The sequence below is a fragment of the Anoplopoma fimbria genome, chromosome 16 (assembly GCF_027596085.1).
Source record: "Anoplopoma fimbria isolate UVic2021 breed Golden Eagle Sablefish chromosome 16, Afim_UVic_2022, whole genome shotgun sequence".
NCBI lineage: Eukaryota > Metazoa > Chordata > Actinopteri > Perciformes > Anoplopomatidae > Anoplopoma > Anoplopoma fimbria.
The window spans coordinates 19107428-19131672 of NC_072464.1; the positions used below are offsets into that span (position 1 = coordinate 19107428).

The following is a 24245-nucleotide window of genomic DNA, read 5'->3' on the forward strand; positions in this document are numbered from 1 at the left end:
GCTTGTGCAGTGACTCACTGTTTGTGTGTGGATGAAGGATTGAGTGCTTGCCATTAAACCAGTATAGACAAAATCTCACACTCTTGGGACTCATTCTGAAGCCCAAGGGGAAATAAAAACACCAGTCTTTGTGAGATGTTATGTGCAAAGCTGAGGAAAAGAAAAAGATACAAAATCATTTTACGTGACACTTTGGCAATGAAATATTCCGGAGTAATCATTAAAAAAAAACACATTCACATGCATTGTGCCAGAGTTTATAGGCCCCCAAACGCTGATTGATAGTGCTCAAGGAAGATAAACACTGTGCAGAAGAGAAATTAAAACAATGTAAACACAATGTTGAAAATCTCCCCTTCTCTCTCTCTCTAATACATGTGGCCTGGGTGTCAGCCAAGTCACTGTACTGTTACAATGGAGTCATACAATGAATCCCATCAGGGTGGAGGAGGGAGGGAGGAAGAGGGAGAGACAATTTAACAGTATAAACAGCCACAGCGTCAGTGTTTTGTGTAACAGACATGGTTGAAAGGCCATTGAAATCTTTATTTTGGGACACAATAGAAAAAAAGTGTGTTTTTATGGACCCAGGCTAAATTTAAGTTGGGATAAATGCTTCATCTTAAGAAAGCAAACAGCCAGGTTAGTAAGTTTCTTGCATATATCGGCTGGCATCAGGTGCCATTTAAGACTCAAAATCAAACATTGTATGTTTTTCTCACACACATTAACGAGTACGCCATATCTCGCCGCACTTATCAAGGACAAACAGTATATTTGAAGTCTGGTATATAGCAGTGTTTTAACTATATAGCAGGTGTGTCAGGATAACTTTACTGCAAGACTTACTACACTCGCTCAGTGCATTTTAAAAGGTTATAAGGGACACAGAATATCTTGCTCCATCTTGCCCTCTGCCTGATGGGAGTTTTTGAAAAAAAGCATTGACAAGCACCTGACCCTGAAAGAGTGATTTAATGGAGCAGCACCCTGTAACGCTTTGAGTCATACCTTTTCCTCAGGCTGTTTGTGGTTTACTCTGAGCTTGTGTGCGCGTATATATGTGTGTCTGTGTGTGTCTGTGTGTGTCTGTGTGTGTCTGTGTGTGTCTGTGTGTCTGTGTGTGTGAGTGTGTTGTCTCAATATGTTGTTCAACAACCGGCTCTATGTAGTCAGCTGTCCGGCGCAGTGTCGATGTCATTAATCACAGACCCAACACAGCGGAGAAAGGGAGTGAGGAGGGAGGGAGGGAGAGAGAGAGAGAGAGAGAGAGAAAGAGAGAAAGGGGCCAGGCTGTAATCTGAACAAGGCACCTAGGGAAAGATGTGGAGGATGTAAGGAGGGAAAGAAACAAAGACAGGAGCAGAGCTGGGAGGTGGAGCTGAACATGGAGAGGTAGGCCTGTATAAATGAGGAGCAGGAGGAAGGAGCTGGTGATCAGTGCAGCAGAGGAACCCTTTCTTGCTGTGACAACACATTTGGTTCCATTTTAAGTCAACATGAAATATAAATTGACTCATATTGTGGTTTAGAATTTAAAAAACTAACGTAATAAAAATGTAAAACAATAGAACTACTCTTGCCACTTTCCATTTTGTGTTTTTGGTAATCACTCCCTGTGTTATAACCTCGTTCAGTGTGTTCTTTTGCATAGGAAATACATCACATTGACATTAGGTACGATGCCCTACTGTTAAATGTAGATTTAAATGTACAAGATAGAATATTAAATGTGAATAGACTGTAGAAGTGAAGTGTCTAAGGGGAATTTCGGGTCTTGCACTAGTCTGTAATGTGCTTATTGCTTAATGTTACGCACTTTATTATTTTTATTAATTCACAATGACTGTTTGGTTACGCCATCAACCATTAATGTTCAATTCATTTTTAAAAAAATTATTTTTACTTTTAAAACCTCTGTTCTTATGGCTTGATTTATTTCCACGATGATGGACGTGGGACCGACAACATTTAAAGAAGTAGTCAAAAACTCTATAAGTACACTATAAGTATTCTAGAGGGAGCAGTCAGCAGGTATCATGTTTATTCACACCCTGAGTTGTTGATTAACCTTTGTGTTGTCCTGTTTTAAAGGAAGGAGACTTCCTGGTTCGGACTCACCATGTTGAATACTGTGACGGGGGGATTCTGGACCCCGATGACGTACTCAGTGATCTGGTGGAAGACAAGGACAAGGTAAGAACCTCTCAATAGAATGCCACGTTTAGGGTTTGCTCCGGGTTCTAATTTGATGAAGTATTTTAAGAGACTGGTGTGATAGTTTTACTTCATCAAATGTCTCTTCCTTTACTATTAAAACAGACATTTTGAACAAGGCATTCAGTGGTCTTATGTAACTTTAAGCAGACTAACCAAATGTTCAGCCAGCCAGTCCACAAAGAAGTTCTGGACATCTCTTGTTATCAACAAGATCTACGAAATCCCTGTTTTTAAGTCTGCCATCTTTATCCCTCAGTCCTTTTGATAGCTCTCATATAATGCATATAATCCTTTTGATTTATACTTATTAATGAGTCACATACAGTGACTCATTAATAAGTAATAAGCTTGCACAAAAGTGTATGTGCTTGTTTGAGTGTTTGAGCAGGTATCTGTGGCTGAGGTGTGTGTTCACACTGTAGAGGATTAAGCTGCAGTGGCCTATAAGCCACTCCTTTGGATAGAATATTGCCTCACAAGCAAAATTCAAAGGGAAAAGGTTTTAACTTGCCTTCAGCGTTAGGCAGCGTTATTAGCAATTCACTTTTGGAAACTTTGCAAACTCAATCCAAACATCCCGTTTTTCTTATTTTTCCCCTGAGCAATGTGTCATTTTTCATTATCCCCTTTGGAAAAGTCTATTTTTTTTCATACTGTCACATAGACTCTGGCATTATCAGAATGTGATAAATGCCTTAGATTAAGGGCTTTTTCAGCCATGATTTAAGACCTTAAATTAATCTGGAATGTTATCTTGGTGGCTCTGCACATTAAAACAGTATCAACATTATTTAATGAGCCCGTGTCCTATGGTGGACAGAATTTTTACATTTAGGTCACAGCTTAAAAAAAACTTGAAATCGTAATGCACAGTGTATTTCCCTCTCCTCAGCTCATACTGTATGCCTTAAAGCACCTATAAATACTGCAGGATTTGTTGGAGATTCTGTGAACTAATTAAGAACAAAGTTGCATTGGTTGGCAATTTCTCTCGGGGCTGTAAGAACCTTTGTGAAGAACTGAAGTGATCTCTCTCTCTCTCTCTCTCTCAAACTATTCATTCTTATGGTTCAAATCTTGTTCTTTAGATCTTGTGACCAAGACAATTTTGTTCATGTGAATATAAGGCTAAATGAAAAATATATAATCTAGTGTTATAAACAGTGTTCTTTTAGGTAAACGCAGACTTGCTGTAGAAATGTTGAACTATGTGATCTGTTCTACAGTGTAGAAATAGAAATAGCTCTAATGTCATACTAAGCCAGAGCCCAGGGGCCATGTAACTCTGTGACAGGAGAAATAACACAGTCAGGAGACCAGCAACTGACCTAAGGGACTACTATTATGAGAGCCTGTTGCCATGGTTTTGTAGAGAGCCGCATACACTGGTCCTGCTGTTGGCTGGTTGTCACTTGCCCTGTGCCACTTGAAGCTTCCTCATTGGAGCTGAAAACATATTGTCAGTGTCACGTACACTACTTTCTGCTAACAATCCCAAAAATGCAATCCTCCCATATTTTATAAATATGAAACAAAACCAGATGCCCCTGCTTCCGGGAGCTGCTTCATTTGTGCTGTTACTATGGAGATGTGTTTCAAACATGTCAAGTGAGTTAGCTCAGCTGGTGCCAGCCAAAGCTGCTTATAGACCTTTTCAGACATTTTAGCTTCACGTGATGGCAATTTCACATGTCGGTCTAATGTCTGAATGAGAACCACGGTCATTTTTACACAAAAGTCTCAACTACACTCTTACTAGGTGGGACTGAGTAACATTTGTGTATCTCTTTTAATATGTCAAGTCTGACATTGAGTGACGTAAGATTCATTTGATGGCCGATACCGAGATCTGATTCGATACCCGTGTTTAATCAATAAGCTGTATGCCTCACTGTGTGGAACAGGCTTGACCTAAACATTGCTTTGCTTTCCTAACTTTGTAAAACCAAATGCAACAAATTAATCCATACATATACAGTACCAGACAAAAGTTTGGACACACCTTCTCATTCAACTACTTTGAAGAATGTAAAATATAAAACATATTCTGGTTTTGTTGAGCATTTGTTTGTTTACCACATAATTCCATATGTGTACCTTCATAGTTTGGATGTCTTCAATATTAATCTACAATGTAGAAACAAATACAAATAAAAAATAAAGAAAAACCATTGAATGAGAAGGTGTGTCTTTATTAAAATGAAGTTGTTATTTATTAAAATAATGGTATCGAATACCAGATTGGCTTATTGTCACCCCAAAGCCAGATCCAGATATTTGTGTCAGTATTGGGACCAACATCTGATATCAGTATTGCATCCCTTCTATTTATATCAGCTCAGTCTCTAAGAAGTATCTTCCCCCTCCAAACACAATCCAATGCAAATCACAATTGGATGCAAATGTAAGTGAACGCATTACCGTTCAAATGCACCTCAGTACTTATGTCATTAAATGAAGTATCCCTGTTCCCTCGGGCCTGACTTTTTTTCAGTTGAGTACTATTTCAGCCTGTTGCTAGCTGGTTGCTAGTTATCAGATATGATCCTCTCTGCTACCTTTTTAATTGGCTTTTAATGAGGAAACTGCCAGTCTCTGCTCTCGGGCAGCAGTGAGGGGAGCTCCACTGCTAATGGCGCTGTTCACTTTGAACATTTGATGAGGAAGCTTTGAGTTGAAAGGGAGAAGTATATCCTGGATAAGCACCGGATCATTTGAATAGTAGGTCTAGAGTTAAAGCTGGTTTAGCAGGTTTCTGTATCGAGGATGGAGTTATAATTACTGTAAATATGTGTTTGTGTGTGGTCATCTAAGATGCATACTGTTTATTTTGACAACCTTTTTGCGTTTTAGTCTCAACTATTTCCTGACCTCTCCCTCCTCATATTCACTCACACATAATCATATTGCTTTTTGTTTATGTCTTTTTGAATGCAGTGCAGTTGCACAAAAAATACCTTTGCAGCACAGAAACCAAATATAAAAGGACATAGTACAAAATACACATTTCAATACTGGGATCAAATAGAGTGTCTCACACTAATACACCAAAACACACATTTGGTGAGACACACCAAGACGCACACCAGAGTAAAACGTATAGTACGATTCCCAGCAATAGACACTTCTGAGCAGCAGAGATTGCATATGAAATGAAAGTGTGAAATATTCATTGGATTCTGAAGCGAGGCTCTCATAGTATTACTGAGCTGAGATGAATAAATGGCTCCTAATCCCAGATGAGTGTTTTACTGTAGCCAGACTCAGACTGCCGGCTATAACCACAAAGAAAACAGAGAAGATGTTTGAGGTCTGCTGAAGACAGAGGTCAGAAATACAGTTTATAAAAAATAATCCATGGCTGAAATATACCCAAGTGATGCATTTGAGAGAGAGGGAGGGCTAAAATGTTTGAATGTTTGAGGTGATATTTATGTACCAACGCTGAGGAAGTGAAATCAGTCAATATACTTGGCATCTCTTTATGTGTATATATCTATAGGTAGAACAATGCTGTCATGTTTATGAGTAATATAACAGTATAATGCAAACAAACCAAACAGCTTGAAGTGAAATGATAGTAAACAAAATGCATGGCATGGTCAAAGGCGCTTATTAACTCTCACAATGTGTTAGAGGTTTGATATCTGCCACACCATAAGTAGTTTATCGCTGACATGTATCATCTAATTACAGACAGAGCTACATAAAAAGGCCAATAAAGTAATTTATTAAAATAAAAAAAACATACACCTTTTAAAGAAACATTGCTCAGTAGCTGGACCCTCAACATAACCCCACTCCCTAAACTAAAGCAGGTGAAAAACAATGTTGAGACGTTATTTTTGTGGGCGTTAAGACACAAATTTGTATCACGTTATTTTTTTAGGATATTAACAGGTTTCCTGAAGACCACTTTGCTCCAGTACCTTAATATCTCCCTTGCATGTCGTTTTTTCCGAAGCCCACTCCCAGCTTGGTGCCAAAGAAAATGAAAAGAAAGCAGGATGTATGGATTGCCATCAGCAGTTTCTATGTATCTGGAAGTGTAATTCCTAATGTGTTTTTCCCATCTTGGAGGTATTGCAGAAACAGCCTCTCAGAGACTCGGGGTTGATTGAAAGGTTAGCTGGTAATGGAGAGAGAGGAGGGCAGCAGTGTTGCCTTGTATGATGGTAATGTTTGTTCTGGGACATAAATAACACAAACTCTTTATAAAACACATGCATACTCACACATGCACACACACACACACACACACACACACACACACACACACAAAGCGTGCACGTAAAGAGTTTATACATATTATTTGTCTGAGAAACTAGACGCTCAAAATGTTTTTAGTGGTATTTAAATATATGTTCATGGGAGAAATATCTTGTGTGCGGACTCTATTATTTGTCTTTTATGTAATCTTTTGTACAGCTTCTAATATTTATTGTCTGTATGTGCCTGCTTATGTAAAACACACATGATCACAGCAGGCATCCATTACAGTTCCTTTTTCTATTATTGTTTGCTGATACACACAACGCATTCTATGAGTTTATTAGTATGCAGAATGTGTATTTGTGTGTTCATACCTAGTATAAGTCCTCTGCACACACAGCTGAACTGTGTCTTTTTAACAGTTAAACACATACAGACCTACAGACAGACACACACCTTCAAAAGACATTTATTTGGACAAGACATTTGTAAAACCTAAACACAATATGATCACATTATTAAGATTCAATGCCAATGAAAGAAACCTTTAAACCTGGATACCCATAATACATTTCCATGTTTGACCTATTTAGAAACACTCTCTGGAAAGACAATTTGAACAAGAGCTAGCCTGGAAATAGGGCGGCTCACCATGAGCAGAGCTTTAATCAGGGATAATTGTGCCAATCATTATTTATCCTATTGATAGCTAGACACACACACACACACACACACACACACACACACACACACACACACACACACACACACACACACACACACACACACACACACACACACACACACACACACAGAAATTGGCAAATGGTTTGATTATATTGCATCCTCATTCAGATGTAGATACTATTAGCCACTATTTGTTCTGCTTCTAGTAAAATGATTATATTCATGAGTGAATGTCCTTCACTTTACTCATAGGCATTTTTCTGTTGCCCCAGTATTACAATATAAGTGTTTATGAAGGAGGATCTAACTTTTATTCTATAGTTTAAGATGGATCTCTATAGTAAATACCCGATTCTGATACCCTGAGTTGAGGTATTGGAATCGGTATTAAGAGAGGAAATCAATGCAGGGTTATTATTAATAACTGACACTGAACTGCATTGGCCACCTTCTTGTTTCCTTAATCTGTTTCCTTGTCTCAGATTAGTTTATTAGCACAGAAAACCTGGCCTGATCAGAAGGTAGAAGCGATTATGAGATCTCTGGTGTTCTTGGGGTTTCTCAGTGGGCACCTCCTCAGATACATTTTCTTCAAAAAGGTCTACAATGGCACAATAGTGCACTTTTCTGGAAACCCGTTGGTAAAATTGCCTTGTTAATCCTGTTAAAATGCACTTTGAATTGATCGAACTTGAAGGATGTCTGGCGATTATACTGTCTGGCTTGCTGATGAGATGAAACAACCTTAAACAGTTAGACTTGGATACGTTTGGATGGACAGTTGGTGGACTCAAGCCAACTCAGTGGGGAGTGAGTGTTTCTGTGTGTTTCTATGTTTCTGTGTGTGTGTGTGTGTGTGTGTGTGTGTGTGTATTTGCACCCGTGGGTGTATGTGTTGGTTTTCCAGTCAGCCAAAACTATTTGCCGGAGAAGACAATCAGGCCAACAGTTCATCTCTCAGCTTCATTAATATTTAAATAATGCTCTCATTTTTTCTTTTTCTTGAACTTCCTTTCCGTCTGATTTCCTGTCTGTTTTCCTGGCACATTTTGCCATCACACCGGGGGGTGGCAGGGTGGTAGCAGGAGGAGGAGCATGTTAGAGACAGACAAACAGACAGACTGGCATTCGTTCAGACATGCGTCTGCTCTGTTGGCATAGTGACAACACATTTAAAATGTGCAAGGGAGATAAACTTTATACTTTGTCAAGGAGGAAAAGATACTTTTTAGATTCTCAAAAAGATGAGGTCAAGAAAAACTATCATCTTAATTGTCTTTTTCTCTTCTGCTTGTGTTTCACCATTTGCATGTCTTACTCTAGACCACAGGCAAATCTAAGGTCATGAGATGGGTCTCTTTTATTTGATTAAAAAAACTATAAAAAAAACTCCTTAGCTGCTCTAACAACGCTAATCCTACTTTGAAATGATTTCCCCGCCATTTAAACCCAAATAATTAAGAAACTTAAAGGTCACTACAATACCAGAATCATTAGCAAAGTAGCAAAATCTCTGATAATGAGGAAATTATTCAGAGCAGGTTTCCGGTTATCAGCAGGCCGTTCCCTCCCTTCTGTGCTCTCTAATTCTGCAGTTTTCCATTACCATGATCATGCAAACTCTGCTGATCGCTGGCAAATCACACAAGCTGCTGCTGCTAACAGATGCAGCTCTGTAAAAAACTTTCTAATTTATTTCTGTCTTTGGGTCTAAGCGCTGCCTTTGTAACTTATAGCATGCACGCGCATTAATGCTATATTTGCCAGACATGATAGTTCTGGATATAAATGGATCAATTAAGGGGCTTACAGAAAATGTTCATTTAGCAAGTGTGAGTGAGAAATGGTAATGTAGGGCTGCTGCATAATCAATTTTGACGTGCACCTACACAGACATAAACACACATGCAAAAGTAATTTGGCCGAGCTAATGTATGTGTTGCTTCATTTACAGATTGATTGCTGTCATCAGTGATTGTGTGAACTCGTAATAGCATCTACAGCGGAGCTGGTTTATAATCGTTGACATTCATCATTGCAGATCATTTTAGTTTAACTTTTTATAAGGCAATTAACTGTGGGGCTATTAGCTCTGTTTAGTCGAAAACACATATTTTAACTCCAAAGACACTTTTTCTTTGTTTGGAAAGTTATATAGCAGACTCATTTAACATTTTGGGTGCTAGTATTGTGTCATGTCTCTAATATGTATTTATTAGTAGCATGTAGCTATGGTAACAGGAGGAGGGATAAGGAATTTGGAACCCAAGACATACAGAGATTGTATAATTCATTTATGTTGTTAAAATAGTGACTTGGTCTGTCAGCATGAACTTGGATGTAGCATCTAGAGATGAATGAATGTGTTGAATTAATGCTGGTGTGCAAGAATGGCTGAGGTTATGGGGATTAAGCAAAAAAGAAACGGGTGGAGATGGCGGTGGTTGGAAGGTTTTTTTGTATGAAATGTACCATAAAAGCCCTTAATGCAGAGTGAGTGAAAGGTAGAGAGAGCTTGTGTTGTATGAACAGTCGTCACTTATATGTGGCGTTGGTTGAATGTGTAGAGCATGTGACGTTAGTCACACATGTCATGGGTTGTGCTTGAATATCTTTTGATCCCTTTCCCCCTCGTTCTTACAGGCTATGTTAGCCTGCTCTCTAGCTTTTCAACCCTTTCTCTTGCTGTCTCCTCCTTCTCCTCAACTCTTCATCCAGCTCTCCCACTCGTGGACATGTCTTTCCTCTTTTTCTCAATCTCTCCTTCCCGCTCTCTTTTTTTTCTCCTTTCCCTTTCCATCTTTTTTCTTTTTCCCTTTCCCCTTCTCACCGGCTTAGCTCCGTCATTTGGAGGAGCAAAATACCAGCCAGTCAGAATGAGGCAATTATGACCCTGCTGGAAGGGTTATTATGTGTAATGCCCCATAATTCTCTTCTACAGTTTTCATCATAAATGACATGTACATTAAGTCTGTGGAGTATATGTGTGGAGATAGAAGCCTTCTAATATTGTGTGAAGAACGCCAGCTTCAGCCTTGGTTCCTAAACACAAACACACACAAACACACACAAACACACACACACACACACACACACACACACACACACACACACACACACACACACACACAATGCTGCGTTTAAAGCATTGATTGGTAAAGATGTTGCAGTTTTAATGTGATTATTTATAGCTGCTATTCTGGTGTGACAAGATAATGAAGACCATAGACTGCAGACCGTATTTGATTGGATTCTCATGTACATCATGTTAAGTTATGTATTTGTGCATTAAGGTATTTCATGATAAGGTTCTTATATCATTTTGTGTGTGTGTGTGTGTGTGTGTTGCTGGTTAACACGGCCACATTAATCGAACCACGACCCAGATCAAAACAATGAGACTTGAAAGGGATTAGGAAAAACATGCAGACATATTGAGGAGCAGTAATTTGAGTGTGGGTGGCCCCCGACACAGTCTGCATTTAATCACGACATTTAAATCCCCGGCAATTTAACAAAGGCCTGACGCTTAAACCAAACAGACAGGCATCCACCAAATCTCATTGTTCCCCTGTCAACCAATGTGTTGATCTTAATCATCATATAAACATTCAGTAATATTGATCCCCGCCAGGAGAATCATATGGTTGGTCGGTCGAGTGAGTGAGTGAGTGAGTGAGTGAGTGAGTGAGTGAGGGAGGGAAGGCAAATCTTGCATTGTGCTGATGCAAACTGTGTCATATTTTTGGCTGGCCGGTTATGGCTGCATGGCTCACACTTTCTTAAAAAAACACCTTTAATTGCCTGTTTCATACGGCCATTTACTGCCTTCTGACTCCTCGCTCACCGCCTCGTTTGTGAGTTTTAATAAAGTGTGTTTAACGGCGCGTATTAGCCCATTTGTAGCGTACATCTCACTGGTTGTTAGTTGGCTCTCTTTTATTGTTTTGTACGGCGTGTTTAGCTAACAGTGTTTAGCTAACAGTGTTTAGCTAACAGCTAACGGCACTACCAGTACACACAGCAACGTACCTCTCTGAAACTCAGCCGCTGCTATGCTTGCAGACAGCTTAGTGCAACTAATATTTATTTTGGCAAGATTGTATACATTCCCGCTTGTTTTTTAGTCTGAATCAAGTTTGTTTTACGATGCCTCACAGCCCATTGGTGTCTAGACTGGGTGTTTTCAGTCACACAACTCAGCAGTGGTAGCGGAGACTAATTTAAATCAACGTTAGCGGGTTCCAGCAGTATATATCTACAGTGAGGAGAACCTTTTGCTTTTTTATGTTTTTAAACCAAATAGTTTGCATTTGGCATTAAGGTTTCACCATCTAACTGCCATCTACCATCTAGTCTGGCCTTTGTTCCCTCCCGTATGCATGTCTTCATATACCACTAAGAGTTCCTACATCACCTGATTCCTTTTCCTCTTAGTGGCTACTCTGTTATCTCTAGCTCCCGAGGTTGACAGGGATTGACCTCGGACTCAGTCCGTCTAAATGAAAAGCTTTACTATTCAAGAAGTCTTTGTTTTTTTCTGTTTCTGTTTTACTTGGCCTGCACCTTTGCTTGGCTATGGTCATAGATCGTAGGTTAGATTGTGTTAACCAATGAAAAAACATGTCAATCACTCGCAGGTTCCAATCTGTCTGCTAATGCCGCTTATGTTTGTACCAGACATCGCATCTGACCACTAGACTGAATCTAAATCAAGGTGTAAAATTCAGCCGGGGTGAGAAAATAGATTTGTCATTTAGGCATCGTACTTTAAAAAAAAATGCATAAGCCATATTTGTCTCGAAGTGTCTTTGGCCTTACGATAAGTCAAAAAAACTTTTAACATATATGGAGACGCAATAAAGAAACTTTGAAAAAACATGAGGGAAGAAAACATTTCCCCCCCCTATAGCCTTCCTGCTGTTTTCCCAGCTTGTTCTTATCATATTTATCAATTTCAGGGCAACTGAGTTCAGACATATTTTTCTTTTAAAGTGTGATGTCACCTCGCAAAGGTTAAGTGAATGAACAGGAAGGACAAACATACGCACTCATGTGTTTCTAACACACACACACACACACACACACACACACACACACTAACACATACACACTGTATAGTCATGTAATGCAAACATATTTCCTGCCACCTTTGGCCCCTCAGCCCTCCATACGAAGTGGCCAAATGGTGAGAATAATATTGACCCTCCAGTAAAGAAAGCAGTGCTGCTTATTGCTTTCACACATTGCACTGGTTTCTTTTACTGGGTTTATTGGTGTGTAGGTGTGTGCGTGTGAAAGGTATAATATGTTCCACTATTGTGTTTCTTGGGGAGAAGCCTTGGGGGCAGTGGGTCTGTGAATTATTATTTATATGTCTTGGTCTGTTTTTCTTCCCCGACTATATTGAGAGCAACTAACTTGTGTTTGTGTGTGTGTGTGTGTGTGTGTGTGTGTGTGTGTGTGTGTGTGTGTGTGTGTGTGTGTGTGTGTGTGTGTGTGTGTGTGTGTGTGTGTGTGTGTGTGTGTGTGTGTGTGCTCTAGCGGTTTGACGTGTTTCATGTATGAATGGGTGAACTTGCTTCTCGTAGTCCTTCAAAAAGGGCAGATGAACCATGAAATCTCCTGCCTGTCCGCTGTAGGTCTACGTGTGACTCAGTCATTTCTTTGTCATTTTCTTTATGTAGCCTGACAATTTTTCATAATATAGCAATCATACATGTTAGCTTTCATTGATGGCTTCTCTTCTCTGTGTGTGTGTGTGTGTGTGTGTGAGAGTAGTATCTGGTAGTCCTTGAGAAGGGTAGAGGGACAATAAACCTTATCTTTCTCCAGGAGCTGAGATATCAGCAATCAACCAAATTGTGACTTATATTTGATAAGGTTAGACCTCATTGGTAAATCACAGTTCACTGACACATACATCAGTCTACCTAGACAGTCAACAGAGCATAGACCCTTTACTATATGTGCTCACTGTATGTATGAATGTATGGTATTCAGTGATATACGACTTACCAGGTAATATCTTTAGCATTGAACTACAATCAGTCAGTCTGTGTAATGAATATCCTCATCTGGGTTTTTGATGGGGTGAAAGGATATATGTTCAGGATTGGGGGCTGAATAGAGACCCATTACGAAGGATCAAATGATAACCATGAGTGTTTGTGCGTTTGTGTGTTGGTGTCAGTGCAGTGTCAAGCCTTTATTGCTCTTAAATCTTATTTGGCAGTAAACTCCTAATGCAGATTTTACCACGTGTGTGTTTAGTCGTGTGTGCGTACTTTAGGTATAGTTATTGGTGTGTGCAGTGAGCTAATTTATGCGCGTGTGATTTCCAGTGAATCAGATGTCAGAATTGCTGCAGACGTACGTCACCTTCCATCTGTACGTCTTCCTCTTCTACACACAGACTCACCACAGAACTCACCAAGAACACAACGACTTCAAACACAACCTTTAACGCCGCACGCGTTACCGACGTGTCGTGTTTCACTCGATCACACACACAGATGGGTGACACAGTGTCACCCGTGTGGCACATTTTCAATAGGTTGGTAATGTTCCATTAGTTTGATTGCTTACAAACAGCCACACATGATGGGTAGAAACGATAAAATCCAAATAGAGCAAAACTCGATTAAATGGCTGTTTTTTATGTTTTAATTTAATGGCTTGATTTTAATATTGTTCATTTACGAGACAAGTGGCATGAGTAGATTGTCTCACTTAGACACGGATACATGGAGATGGAAATGCGCGCAGAAAGCACCTCACAAAAGTATACTTTTGCTTACACACACACACATATACACACACACACACACACACACACACACACACACACACACACACACACACACACACACACACATACACACCCTCACACTCTTCAAAAGCAGTGGAGTGGAATAATGGACAAGGCGATGGAATAGTGGGCAGATTTCTATCATTCACACTCTCTTAACCACCAGCCATCTGCTAAACGCACGCATTCTTGTCTCTGTGTGTGTGTTTGTGTACGGCTGCGCACGCACATGCACATGAACGGATCTGTCTAATTCCTTTAAGGCTTGGACGAACACTCATCACGTTGAACTGGCTGATTCATCGGCACAGTGTACTTTAAACAGAATTTTGCTTCTTGCTTCTCAGTTACTAAGTCATCTTAAAAGAGAAAACACATGGTGTATAACTGAAGCATGTCAATAACGATGACGGAAGTGCTAATTAATGCAGGAAAATCTCTAAGAACGACAATATGATGTCCATCCAGCCATGTTGTCTGTGTTTGAGGTAATTAGAAACTAATTGCATGCTTAAATGTTTTATTTTTCATAGATTCATAAGCTACTTTGCAGTTTTCATTTAAACGATTGTCAAAATAGGTCTTCCTTCATCCTTTATTGATGCTCAAAGAACGAGTGCTGTAAGATCAAGTAGAGGCAAACATCAAAATCCAAGCGACGGCTCGACCACAGTCTCATTTAGCTGCGATGCGTCATAAGGAGTGGGAGGTTTTGTGGCATGCTTTTATTTACCCCTTAAACAACACAGCTTAACCAGGAGGTCCTAAGGATAGTTCACATTTTTTCTACAAGCTTTTGTGTTTTTTTTTTTATCTTTCTATGACTTCAAATTCAGCTCACGTGTGTGTGGACATTTTATACAAGTGAAAGACATGCTTTCATATTTTTGTTTACCAAGTTTCACATCATATTCTTCAAGTTCTCACATCGAGGCCTTTCGCGACATATATCCTTACATATAAATGTGTGTAGGCTGCTGCTTGACTGGTTGGGGGAAGCATACAACCGTTAGGCATTAACTCGAGTTTAAATCTTGTGCTTTCCGTCGCTAATCCACTGTAATTCTAGTTCCTAGTTCTGGTAGCATTTAGCCTGTTGCAAAAAATTACCAAAAAGGATTAAAATGGACTTAATGAAAAGCTCCAAAACAAAACAAAACAAAATGGTTAAACCTATTGAACAGATTCCGTAAATGTGTTCATTCATCACAGAATGAAAAATAACAAAATAAAATCACATTTTCTACTGCTACAGCGTTAAACATGACATTGAAGCAACGTTTTAAGACACATGCGGCTGTCTTTCCATTTAATTGAAATGTTTCCTAAAGGTCATCCCGGCTTGGCTCATACATCATTATCTGTGTTTTACGTAGTGAGATATTGCTCATCGCGATAAAGAGATGACAACAGTGAGATCTTACCATTATTAACCTAAGTGCTCCTTCTCACCCTCACCTCTACCCCTCCTCCACCTCGATTTCCCTCTTGACACGGTTATCTACTCTACACTCATCCCCACTATTTGTTCTAATTATTTCCACCTTCACACTTCCTCTATATTGATTAACGCCACCTGTCAATCTGCTCACAATGTACCCATAAACACCCTTTGTCCCTTTCCTTCCTGGAAAACCTGCTATACTTCCGTCTTTTCTCTTTCGGGTCTTTTTTACTGAACAAAGCTCTTCTCTCTCTGTCCTGAGTCCTCGTCTAGTCTTTAGTAATGTCTTGGCCTCCACTCGTCTGCTTCCTCTAGCCCTCTTCCTTTCCCCTTCACCACTTACCTCTTTCTTTCACCCTTTTCGCTAATGAACCCAATCATTTCTGAGTCACACCTCAGAGTGCACACGAGTGTCTATGTGTGTGTGTGTGCGCGGACTCCTCATTTGTCAAAGGCACATACGGACGTGATCCAGACCTGAAACATATGTTGACCCTAAGCCAGGAACCAGGGGGGTTAATTGAGTAATGGCGGTTTTTTTTGGCGAGAGAGGGAGAGTGCACCAGGATGGAGGACGAGACAGAAAGCTGAGGGAGAAAGGGAGGGAGGGAGGCGGCGGCAACGGGAGCGTTAAGAGAGCGGCAACGAGACCGATCGGCACAATTTGGAAGAGCATGTGAAGAGGGGAGAAGCGGGAGGGGTGGAAGAGAAAAAAAGGGGGTTAATTGCTGGAGTGAATAAGAAGACACAGGGAGGCTGGTAATTAAAGAATTGCGCTTGAGACGGTGGAATAAAGACAAATGCGGGGTTAATGGTGACAGTGTGTGAGAGGGGCACGAGGTCGCAGCATGAGGCAGCCAAAGCAGCGAGACACGGAAGATTGATTTTAAGTGATAGTGAAGGGGTTAACGGAGTGATTGAAATGAAACACACACAGAGAGAGAGAGAGGCAGAGAGGGTGAGAGAGAAAGGGTTAATTATGAATATAATAAACGGTGAAGCCTGCAGTCTTTATGAACCTTGGGTCTTAATTAAGAAGACACATCTGCACCTGGGACCCACCTAGAATAGATGATACACAGCACTGCAGGAAAATGTGTGAAAGTGTGTGTGTGTGTGTGTGTGTGTGTGTGTGTGTTGTGTGTGTGTTACTAATTGTTATTGTTATGAAGTCCACCTCCTCGTACATTCATCGTGCCGATGAATTATCTTAATGAAGTACCTGAGTGGGGGGGTTTGTTGGATAACCAGATGACTCAACATTGGTCCATCGTACGCCTGTGTGTCAGTCAGACTGTGTTCAGACACACAGAGGGAAATCAGGGGTTAAGGACAGAATGATAAAAAAGGAAAAAGAAAAAAAAAAAAAAAGCCATAAAGTTTAGGAGTGCTAGCTCACATTTCCAGCCTGATTCACTGCTCTTCATTCTGCCTGCTCTTTCTCTCTTATTTCTCTCTTCACTGCTTACAACACTGTTAACAGTAAGGTACAAACTAGTTGGACTTGATCACATTTTCAGGGATTTGGAAAATACTGATAGTGGTGCATTTCTGGTACCAAATAAGACATTTAAGAGGGTTTTGGAAATATTTTGTGGGTAATTTCTTACAGTCAAGAAAGGCTCATTCTATTTTCAGAAATCAAATGTATATGGGCAGGTTAAAGGTAATAAGGTTAAAGAAATATGCTTGAAATAGCTCTATGCTTATTGATTATTCATTTAGACTACCATGTAGAGTGCATACTGCACTATGGCCATTAAGTCAATTGAGTAACGTGCATTTCCTTTTTCTCCCCCCCCATTGACCAATCAATTGGTTAATAGAGATTTCCTGTGGTTGACTACGACACCTAATATTGAGCTAACAAAAGATAACCAACAGAATCTAAAATTCCTCTTGAAATGAACTTCTTTTCACAAGCTTTAGTCAAACGAAAAGAACTGATTGCTCTTGAAATGAGAGATCAAAAGATTCATTATTTTATTGGTGCGTGGGAATGGTATGGGTGAGATTCTTTGGGGGTGAAAATACAGCTTTTAAATCCCGTACATGGAAACCCATAAATACCTGCCATTCCCATTCTGTAGTTCATTATGATTACACTGAGGCAGCATAACTTCCTGCTTGATCTAATGACTTAAAAACCTGAAGTCATAGCCATAAAAATCTTTGAAGATATTCTGCATTTTTATATTATGCAGCAAGCCGCGGGGCTGTTTCAAGAAAACGTTTCAACCTGAGAATTTGGAGGCCAATCTGAGACTTCAGTGAGAGAACTTTGCAGCTGTGCTTTTGGCAGTGTGTAGTCTGTATTAAGGGGGATTGTCCCTTTTTAAGTACACCTCATTTAGTGTCAAGATGGATTTGATTCATGGTCTCGTGAATAGAAGATATGATCTTTTAGGAAGACTAATGTAATCACTCTGTGTTGGCTATGAGCTTTACTCTTCACCTCAATCATAGAGATGTTAGAAGGACCACCTCTCATGTCACCCTTTTAGAAAGAGAAGCAGTGGGTGGTGTGTGTGTGTGTGTGTGTGTGTGTCCAGGGGAGATTTATACACACACACACACACACACACACACACACACACACACACACACACACACACACACACACACACATAAAGCTACCAGCAGTTAGCAGAAAGATTTACATACATTGACAGAGTAATGCGCTGGGCGGTGAGAGCTTTATAAAGAGTGAACCTGTCCCTGAATGTGTGAGTGATGATAACAGGCTCATTTAATTGCCTAACCCCTATACACACACACTTACACACACACACACTTACACACACACACACACACACACACACACACACACACACACACACACACACACACACACACACACACACACACACACACACACACATACACACACATAAAGATCATCAGTTCTCTGAGTAGGCGTCACATAATTTGTGTCATTCACCTTGAGGGGGAGGAGGTAAGACGCTGCGGGAGAAAGGAAGTTAAATGGGAAAAATCCAGGAGTAATGGAGTCAAAGCTAATGTGATGTCAGAGGTGTTTTCATGAACTGTTTCACTTTTTGTAAACAGTTGGATTTTAACTTCAACCCTAAACTTAGTTTAATGTCCGTCAGTTGGGAAGACAATACCGTGACACAGAATTACTTGTTTTATACTCATCATAAAGTTTGAGTTCATTTCTGTTTAAAAAAAAAACCTGTTTCTTCTGTGTTTTTTTTTTTTAATCCCCTTTACAGAAAGTTCCAGCCTCCATTTGTCCCTAAACCTCCCGACCGGCAATGACTCGCATTTAAGCTTAACTGCCAAGTAGAACAGGATGTTGGATATTTAAAAGCTTTATTTTTGGCTCATCAGATGCTTGGGAGAGGACCTGGTCATTGAACATGCTGTTGCTATAAGATTGTTGAAAACCGCCTCGAAGCACAGGTTTTAAAGTTCCCATGTTTTTACAACCTGACTCTTGCTGCTGAAGCCATACCCAGCTGCTGTTGTTCGAAGCATCCAGTAGCAATATGTAAAAGATCACTGAGGTCAGAAGTAACAGTAACTTGGAGTGAGACGCCTCCTACATAACAAAACAAGCAAATAATACATTTTACTTGTCCGTCTGCCCCTGTGGTAACAAAAATGATACTGAATATTGACATTTTACAGAGAGTTGGAAATGTCTCTAATATGACAACACTAAATTCTACTACATATACAGAATACTTATGACCATGTGATATTTCAGTTTTTCTTTTTTAATTAATTTGCAAAAATTTCTACATTTCTGTTTTTTTCTGTCAAGATGGGTTGCTGAGTGTACATTAATGCGAAAAAAAATGAACTTTTTCGATTTTAGCAAATGGCTGCAATGAAACAAAGAGTGAAAAATTTAAAGGGGTCTGAATACTTTCCGTACCCACTGTATATGACAACGATTTAAAGGTTTCAAGCTGATGCTGCATAATTAATAAAATTAGAGTATTGTTAGTTTTGTTGTTCAATAATCAAAGAGCCGTTGTTGTATGAAAACATCAAAGATTTTAATATTTGTTTGATGGTCCTGATCCTACAGTGTCAGTCTAAGCATGCACACAACCATTAACTCCTGTAACATATAATAGACTCTGTGATGCCATGTCCTTGTTATTAATACTGTACACAGACCAAACCAAGAATTATTTTAGATATTGAAATTGAAAGTTATTCCTTCTTGGGTAGAATTAGTAAAAAAAAAAAAAAAAGAAGAATTAGTGAAAGTATTTTTTCCTTGCACCGACATGGTGAAGATTGATCGTTCCCGTTCAGCTCTGAAGCAGATAAGCTGCCTGTGGGTCAGTAGACAACCTTTCAACAATTAACCCTTTAATGCCCGAAGTGGTTACAGATTATAGACATGCGAATGGCTAAAGCGGGCAATCCCCAGACCCTTCACCAAACATGTTTAAAGTTTTCAAAACTTTAAAGCTCCAAGGGAATTTCTACCATAATCCATTTTTCTAGGAAAGAAAACATCCTTGAAAAACAATTGCAATTCATGATTTCCTCTCACGTCCCTCTTAAGAAGTGATATAGGTACGAGTAGAAGGTGTGATACAATCTGTTTTTCTTAATTCTTGTGTGTTTCCGTGTGCCACCGAATGGATGGAGGTTCAGGACTGTCAGCTGACAGTTATTACTGCTTAGCGTTTCGACAAGTTAAGCCCCAGATAATCACCATGAAAACATTTTGTGTGTGTGTGTCTACGAGTGTGAAACTGTGTTTGCATGTATGTGAGAGAGAACATGATGTGTATTGGGTGTGTGTATATATATATGTGTGTGTGTGTGTGTGTGTAGCCTAATCAGTCACATCTGACAGACAGCAAATCCTACTTGAAAAGCCACTCAGACATCCATTGTTATGTGGAGAGCCAATTGAATGAGATAAGACGCTGGAAAGAAAGGAGAGGAGGAAAGGAAAGGAAGGCTGGATAAATGAGCTATCAGGGGATGGGAGAGCTGCAGACTAGACCTTGATGCTGGTTTTTTGAACATCGACTACTTTCACAGGCTATGCGTAGCGCTTTAACGTGTGTAAAGACCTCGCTGTAATTGCATACCAAAATGACTTTGTAAATAATATACCCACCTTGGGGAACAAAAAAAAAACTGCTTTGATCCACAATCACTCCCTTCTTCCCAGTGGGTGAATCCTGTGCAGTCTCCTCTGGTCAATAGACCCACTCTAAGTTTATGAGTGCTGCCGATCAGACTGCCACCGGTGGATCATAGAGAATATGGCCCGCCCTGCACAGAATGTGTCCATCTGTGCCTCTGTGTGTCTCCATAATGCTGTTCCATATGGCCAAGCGTGGTCTCCACACAGCCTCCATGGCGGTTGGCTGGATGGCTTACACACTCAAACACGCGCTCACATATTCTCGCATTCTTCTATATTCTTGCATATACAGTTTGTGTGAATTCAGGGAAAGGGCGCAAGCAAACAATCGAGCACATGCATGCAAATATGGATGCAGGCATGTTCGGGAACTGTCTCTGCATGACTGAGGAAACTGAAGTTACCATTATATATTTTTATCTGCATGACAGACATGGAAGTTCTGCTTGTCTGAAGTTCACAAAGTCACTGAGCAGTCGCACTGCTGCTGCTGATGAAGGATGTTCTACTTCTGACAGTTGAAATTGTTTCTGCTATCCTCTGTCTCGCAATAATACGTCTATATAATGTCTTTCAGTTTGTATTTTCATTTTATCTTCTTTCTGCTGTCTGTAAACAGTCTGTACTGTATGTCTCTCTCTCTCTCTCTCTTTCTCTCTCTCTCTCTCCCTCTCTCCCCCCCGCCCTCTCCCTTTGTCTTTATAAATCTGTTTTTCATTCTTCATAGTATTCCCGTCCCCCATTTGTCTTTTTCATCCTGTCTGTCTCGTCTGGATTTCTCATGCTCTACTGAGAGGCAAGGTGACTGCAGATCAATGGAGGGTCACACACACACACACACACACACACACACACACACACACACACACACACACACACACACACACACACACACACACACGGATACACACCCTACACATGCACTTCAAACTGCTGAGCAGGTGAATTTCATTCATCCATATTCTCCGTTCGGAGACAACGCCGTCCTAGTTATGGATTACCATGGCGATGGATCGATTGCAGCTAAGAGGTCACATTCAGAGATGTGTGTGTGTGTGTGTGTGTGTGTGTGTGTGTGTGTGTGTGTGTGTGTGTGTGTGTGTGTGTGTGTGTGTGTGTGTGTGTGTGTGTGTGTGTGTGTGTGTGTGTGTGTGTGTGTGTGTGTGTGAATATTTCTGTCCCTTTCCTTTTTTTGCAGTGCATATGTGCGTGCTTAAACAGGGTATTTGTATCCTTTTGTGTGAAGTGTTTTCTTTTTCTTATCTGTGTGTTTATCTATTGTTGTTGATGTTTGACTCTAGAGATCACAAGAGAAGTAACGGAATAAGGAATTAGAGTGTGGAGACTGAGGGAGAGAGCACGGTTGTATCAGATTCATGTGTTAATCGATGAGCTCTTTGTTGCTTTGTGGGTGTTTCCAATAGAGCAAAGTGCTGGAACATGATGATTTACATCTGACGATTTGTAAGGAGCCGCTACGACTCAGAGAGGGGGAGAGAGGGGGACAGCTGGAGAGGCAAGCTGTGGAGGAGGTTACGGGAGGCGAAGCCAAGGCAAAGAAAGAGAGGGAGAACGGGAGACGGGGAGAGAAAGGGAGGCAAAAGGAGACGGGGCAAACGAGAGGAAGCAGAATTAGGAGGAGAGGGGGTAACCAGAGAGGAGGAAAAGAAAGAGACGGGAGGGGAAACGAGAGGAAGCAAAAGGGAGGAGAAAAAGGGAGGCCGGAGGGGAAAACGGGGCTAAGCAGGAATATTTGCTGATGAAAGACGAAAGGGCCAACTTGAACATAGCCTAGCATAGAAGAGCTGACCCGCCTCAGGGTTCATTCAAATTCTCTTTGTGATCTGCACAATTATTTTTTATGGGCATCACACAGAAACGTGCCAGTTATTTTATTTTTTTTTTTTTAAAGTTACTTCTCATGCTAGCTTCTTTACAGAAGGCCAGAAAGCCAAGCCGTGTGACGTTATATGTCCGGATTAGCAAACCTGCACCACAACGAGCTGCATCAAGGTTACGCCATCAGACATAACATACCTGTTTTTAAACTTTGACATTACATCAGAAGAGGATGGATGTAGCACTATAAGCTAAAGGATGGTGTTTAAAGCAATCAGAACATTAACCACAAGGCACCGGGGCCATCGCTTTCACGTACAGCTATTCTCTCTTTGAGCTGAGAGAGACACACAGGCACACACAGACGGACAATAGCAAAGTAACTTCATTACTTTTGTCTTCTTCTTTCTTTGCTTCTCAAAGGCAGAAAACTGTTCTTTTTGTTTTGATAGGAAACACAGAAATGAAACGATAATAGATAGTAGAGGGTGGGGGGGGGGTGGCTTCAAGATGCACTTCAGATGCAGCTTCTGTAGTGTGGAGCTAGGTGGTGCTGTCAGTCTACCCTGTGTGTGTGTGTGTGTGTGTGTGTGTGTGTGTGGTGTGTGTGTGTGTGTGTGTGTGTGTGTGTGTGTGTGTGTGTGTGTGTGTGTGTGTGTGTGTGTGTGTGTGTGTGTGTGTGTGTGTGTGTGTGTGTCACTGATCAAACGTGCTCTCTTTCTTATGATGAACAGTTACGTCTGAGTAAAAGCTTTGTGATTTTGAGCCTGGATGACATGTTTTATCCTGAATTTATTGTTTTATTTAGATCATTGCAGTTCATTAATAACATTCCGTCTTAATGAAAAAGCAACACGAGAAGCTGAAATAGTGCAGATGGCAGTAAATTAGCATATTTGTTGTGAGAATAAACTAAAAAAAAAATGTCATTTTACTTCCCTGAATCCTCTAATGTATAACAGCCAAAACCAACTGAGCCAACATTAACACACACACACACACACACACACACACACACACACACACACACACACACACACACACACACACACACACACACACACACACACACACACACACACACACACATTCCACATATGATGGACAGGTGTAGCCACCTCACCTGGCTATAGTGATGGAGTGGTCATTGCTAAAGATACTGCTGACTGCATAAGGTGCCAAAGCACACACATGCACTTGAACATCATGGATTATTTTTTTCATGGTAAGTGGACATGAGTGGAAATCAAAGCTTAGTGGTCTACAGATAGCTTAAGCATATTTATAGATTGTTTTATGTGTGTTTGTGCGTGCGTGTGCACTGGGCTGTGTGCTCATGCATTTGGCTGATTGTAGCATTTTTTATCGATCCACTCCAAAGCAATCAATCAGGCCCTAATCGACCCGATTATAAAGGGTATGATGTGCAAACGGATGGTTGTGTGTGTGTGTGTGTGTGTGTGTGTGTGTGTGTGTGTGTGTGTGTGTGTGTGTGTGTGTGTGTGTGTGTGTGTGTGTGTGTGTGTGTGTGTGTGTGTGTGTGTGTGAGCAACGATTCCATGTTGTGCACTTTAATCCTGAACAACGATTAATCTATCTAAATTTCATGTGCTCTTTTAATTTTAATAAAAGGAAAGGAACCAACTCTGCACTTCTCCATCCCTCGGCGCTCACTCACTCACTCAAACACACACACACACACACACACACACACACACACACACACACACACACACACACACACACACACACACACACACACACACACACACACACACACACACACACACACACACACACACACACACAGACTTTCGGAGATGCTGATCAGTACACAGAACATCATGCACATGCCACTGTGTATAATAGTGTATCATTTGCATTTC

At 40.5% G+C, this 24245-nt stretch overlaps 1 protein-coding gene across 4 annotated transcripts in view; it reads left to right on the forward strand.

Moving 5' to 3' along the window:
* Window positions 1–24245, forward strand: part of pard3bb (par-3 family cell polarity regulator beta b) — a 196814-nt gene that overhangs the window by 9019 nt on the left and 163550 nt on the right. For all 4 annotated transcript variants that reach the window (XM_054615426.1, XM_054615428.1, XM_054615427.1 and 1 more), the window contains exon 3: window positions 2095–2196. In XM_054615426.1, the coding sequence (XP_054471401.1) occupies window positions 2095–2196 (102 nt within the window). The remainder of the gene's footprint in view (window positions 1–2094; window positions 2197–24245) is intronic.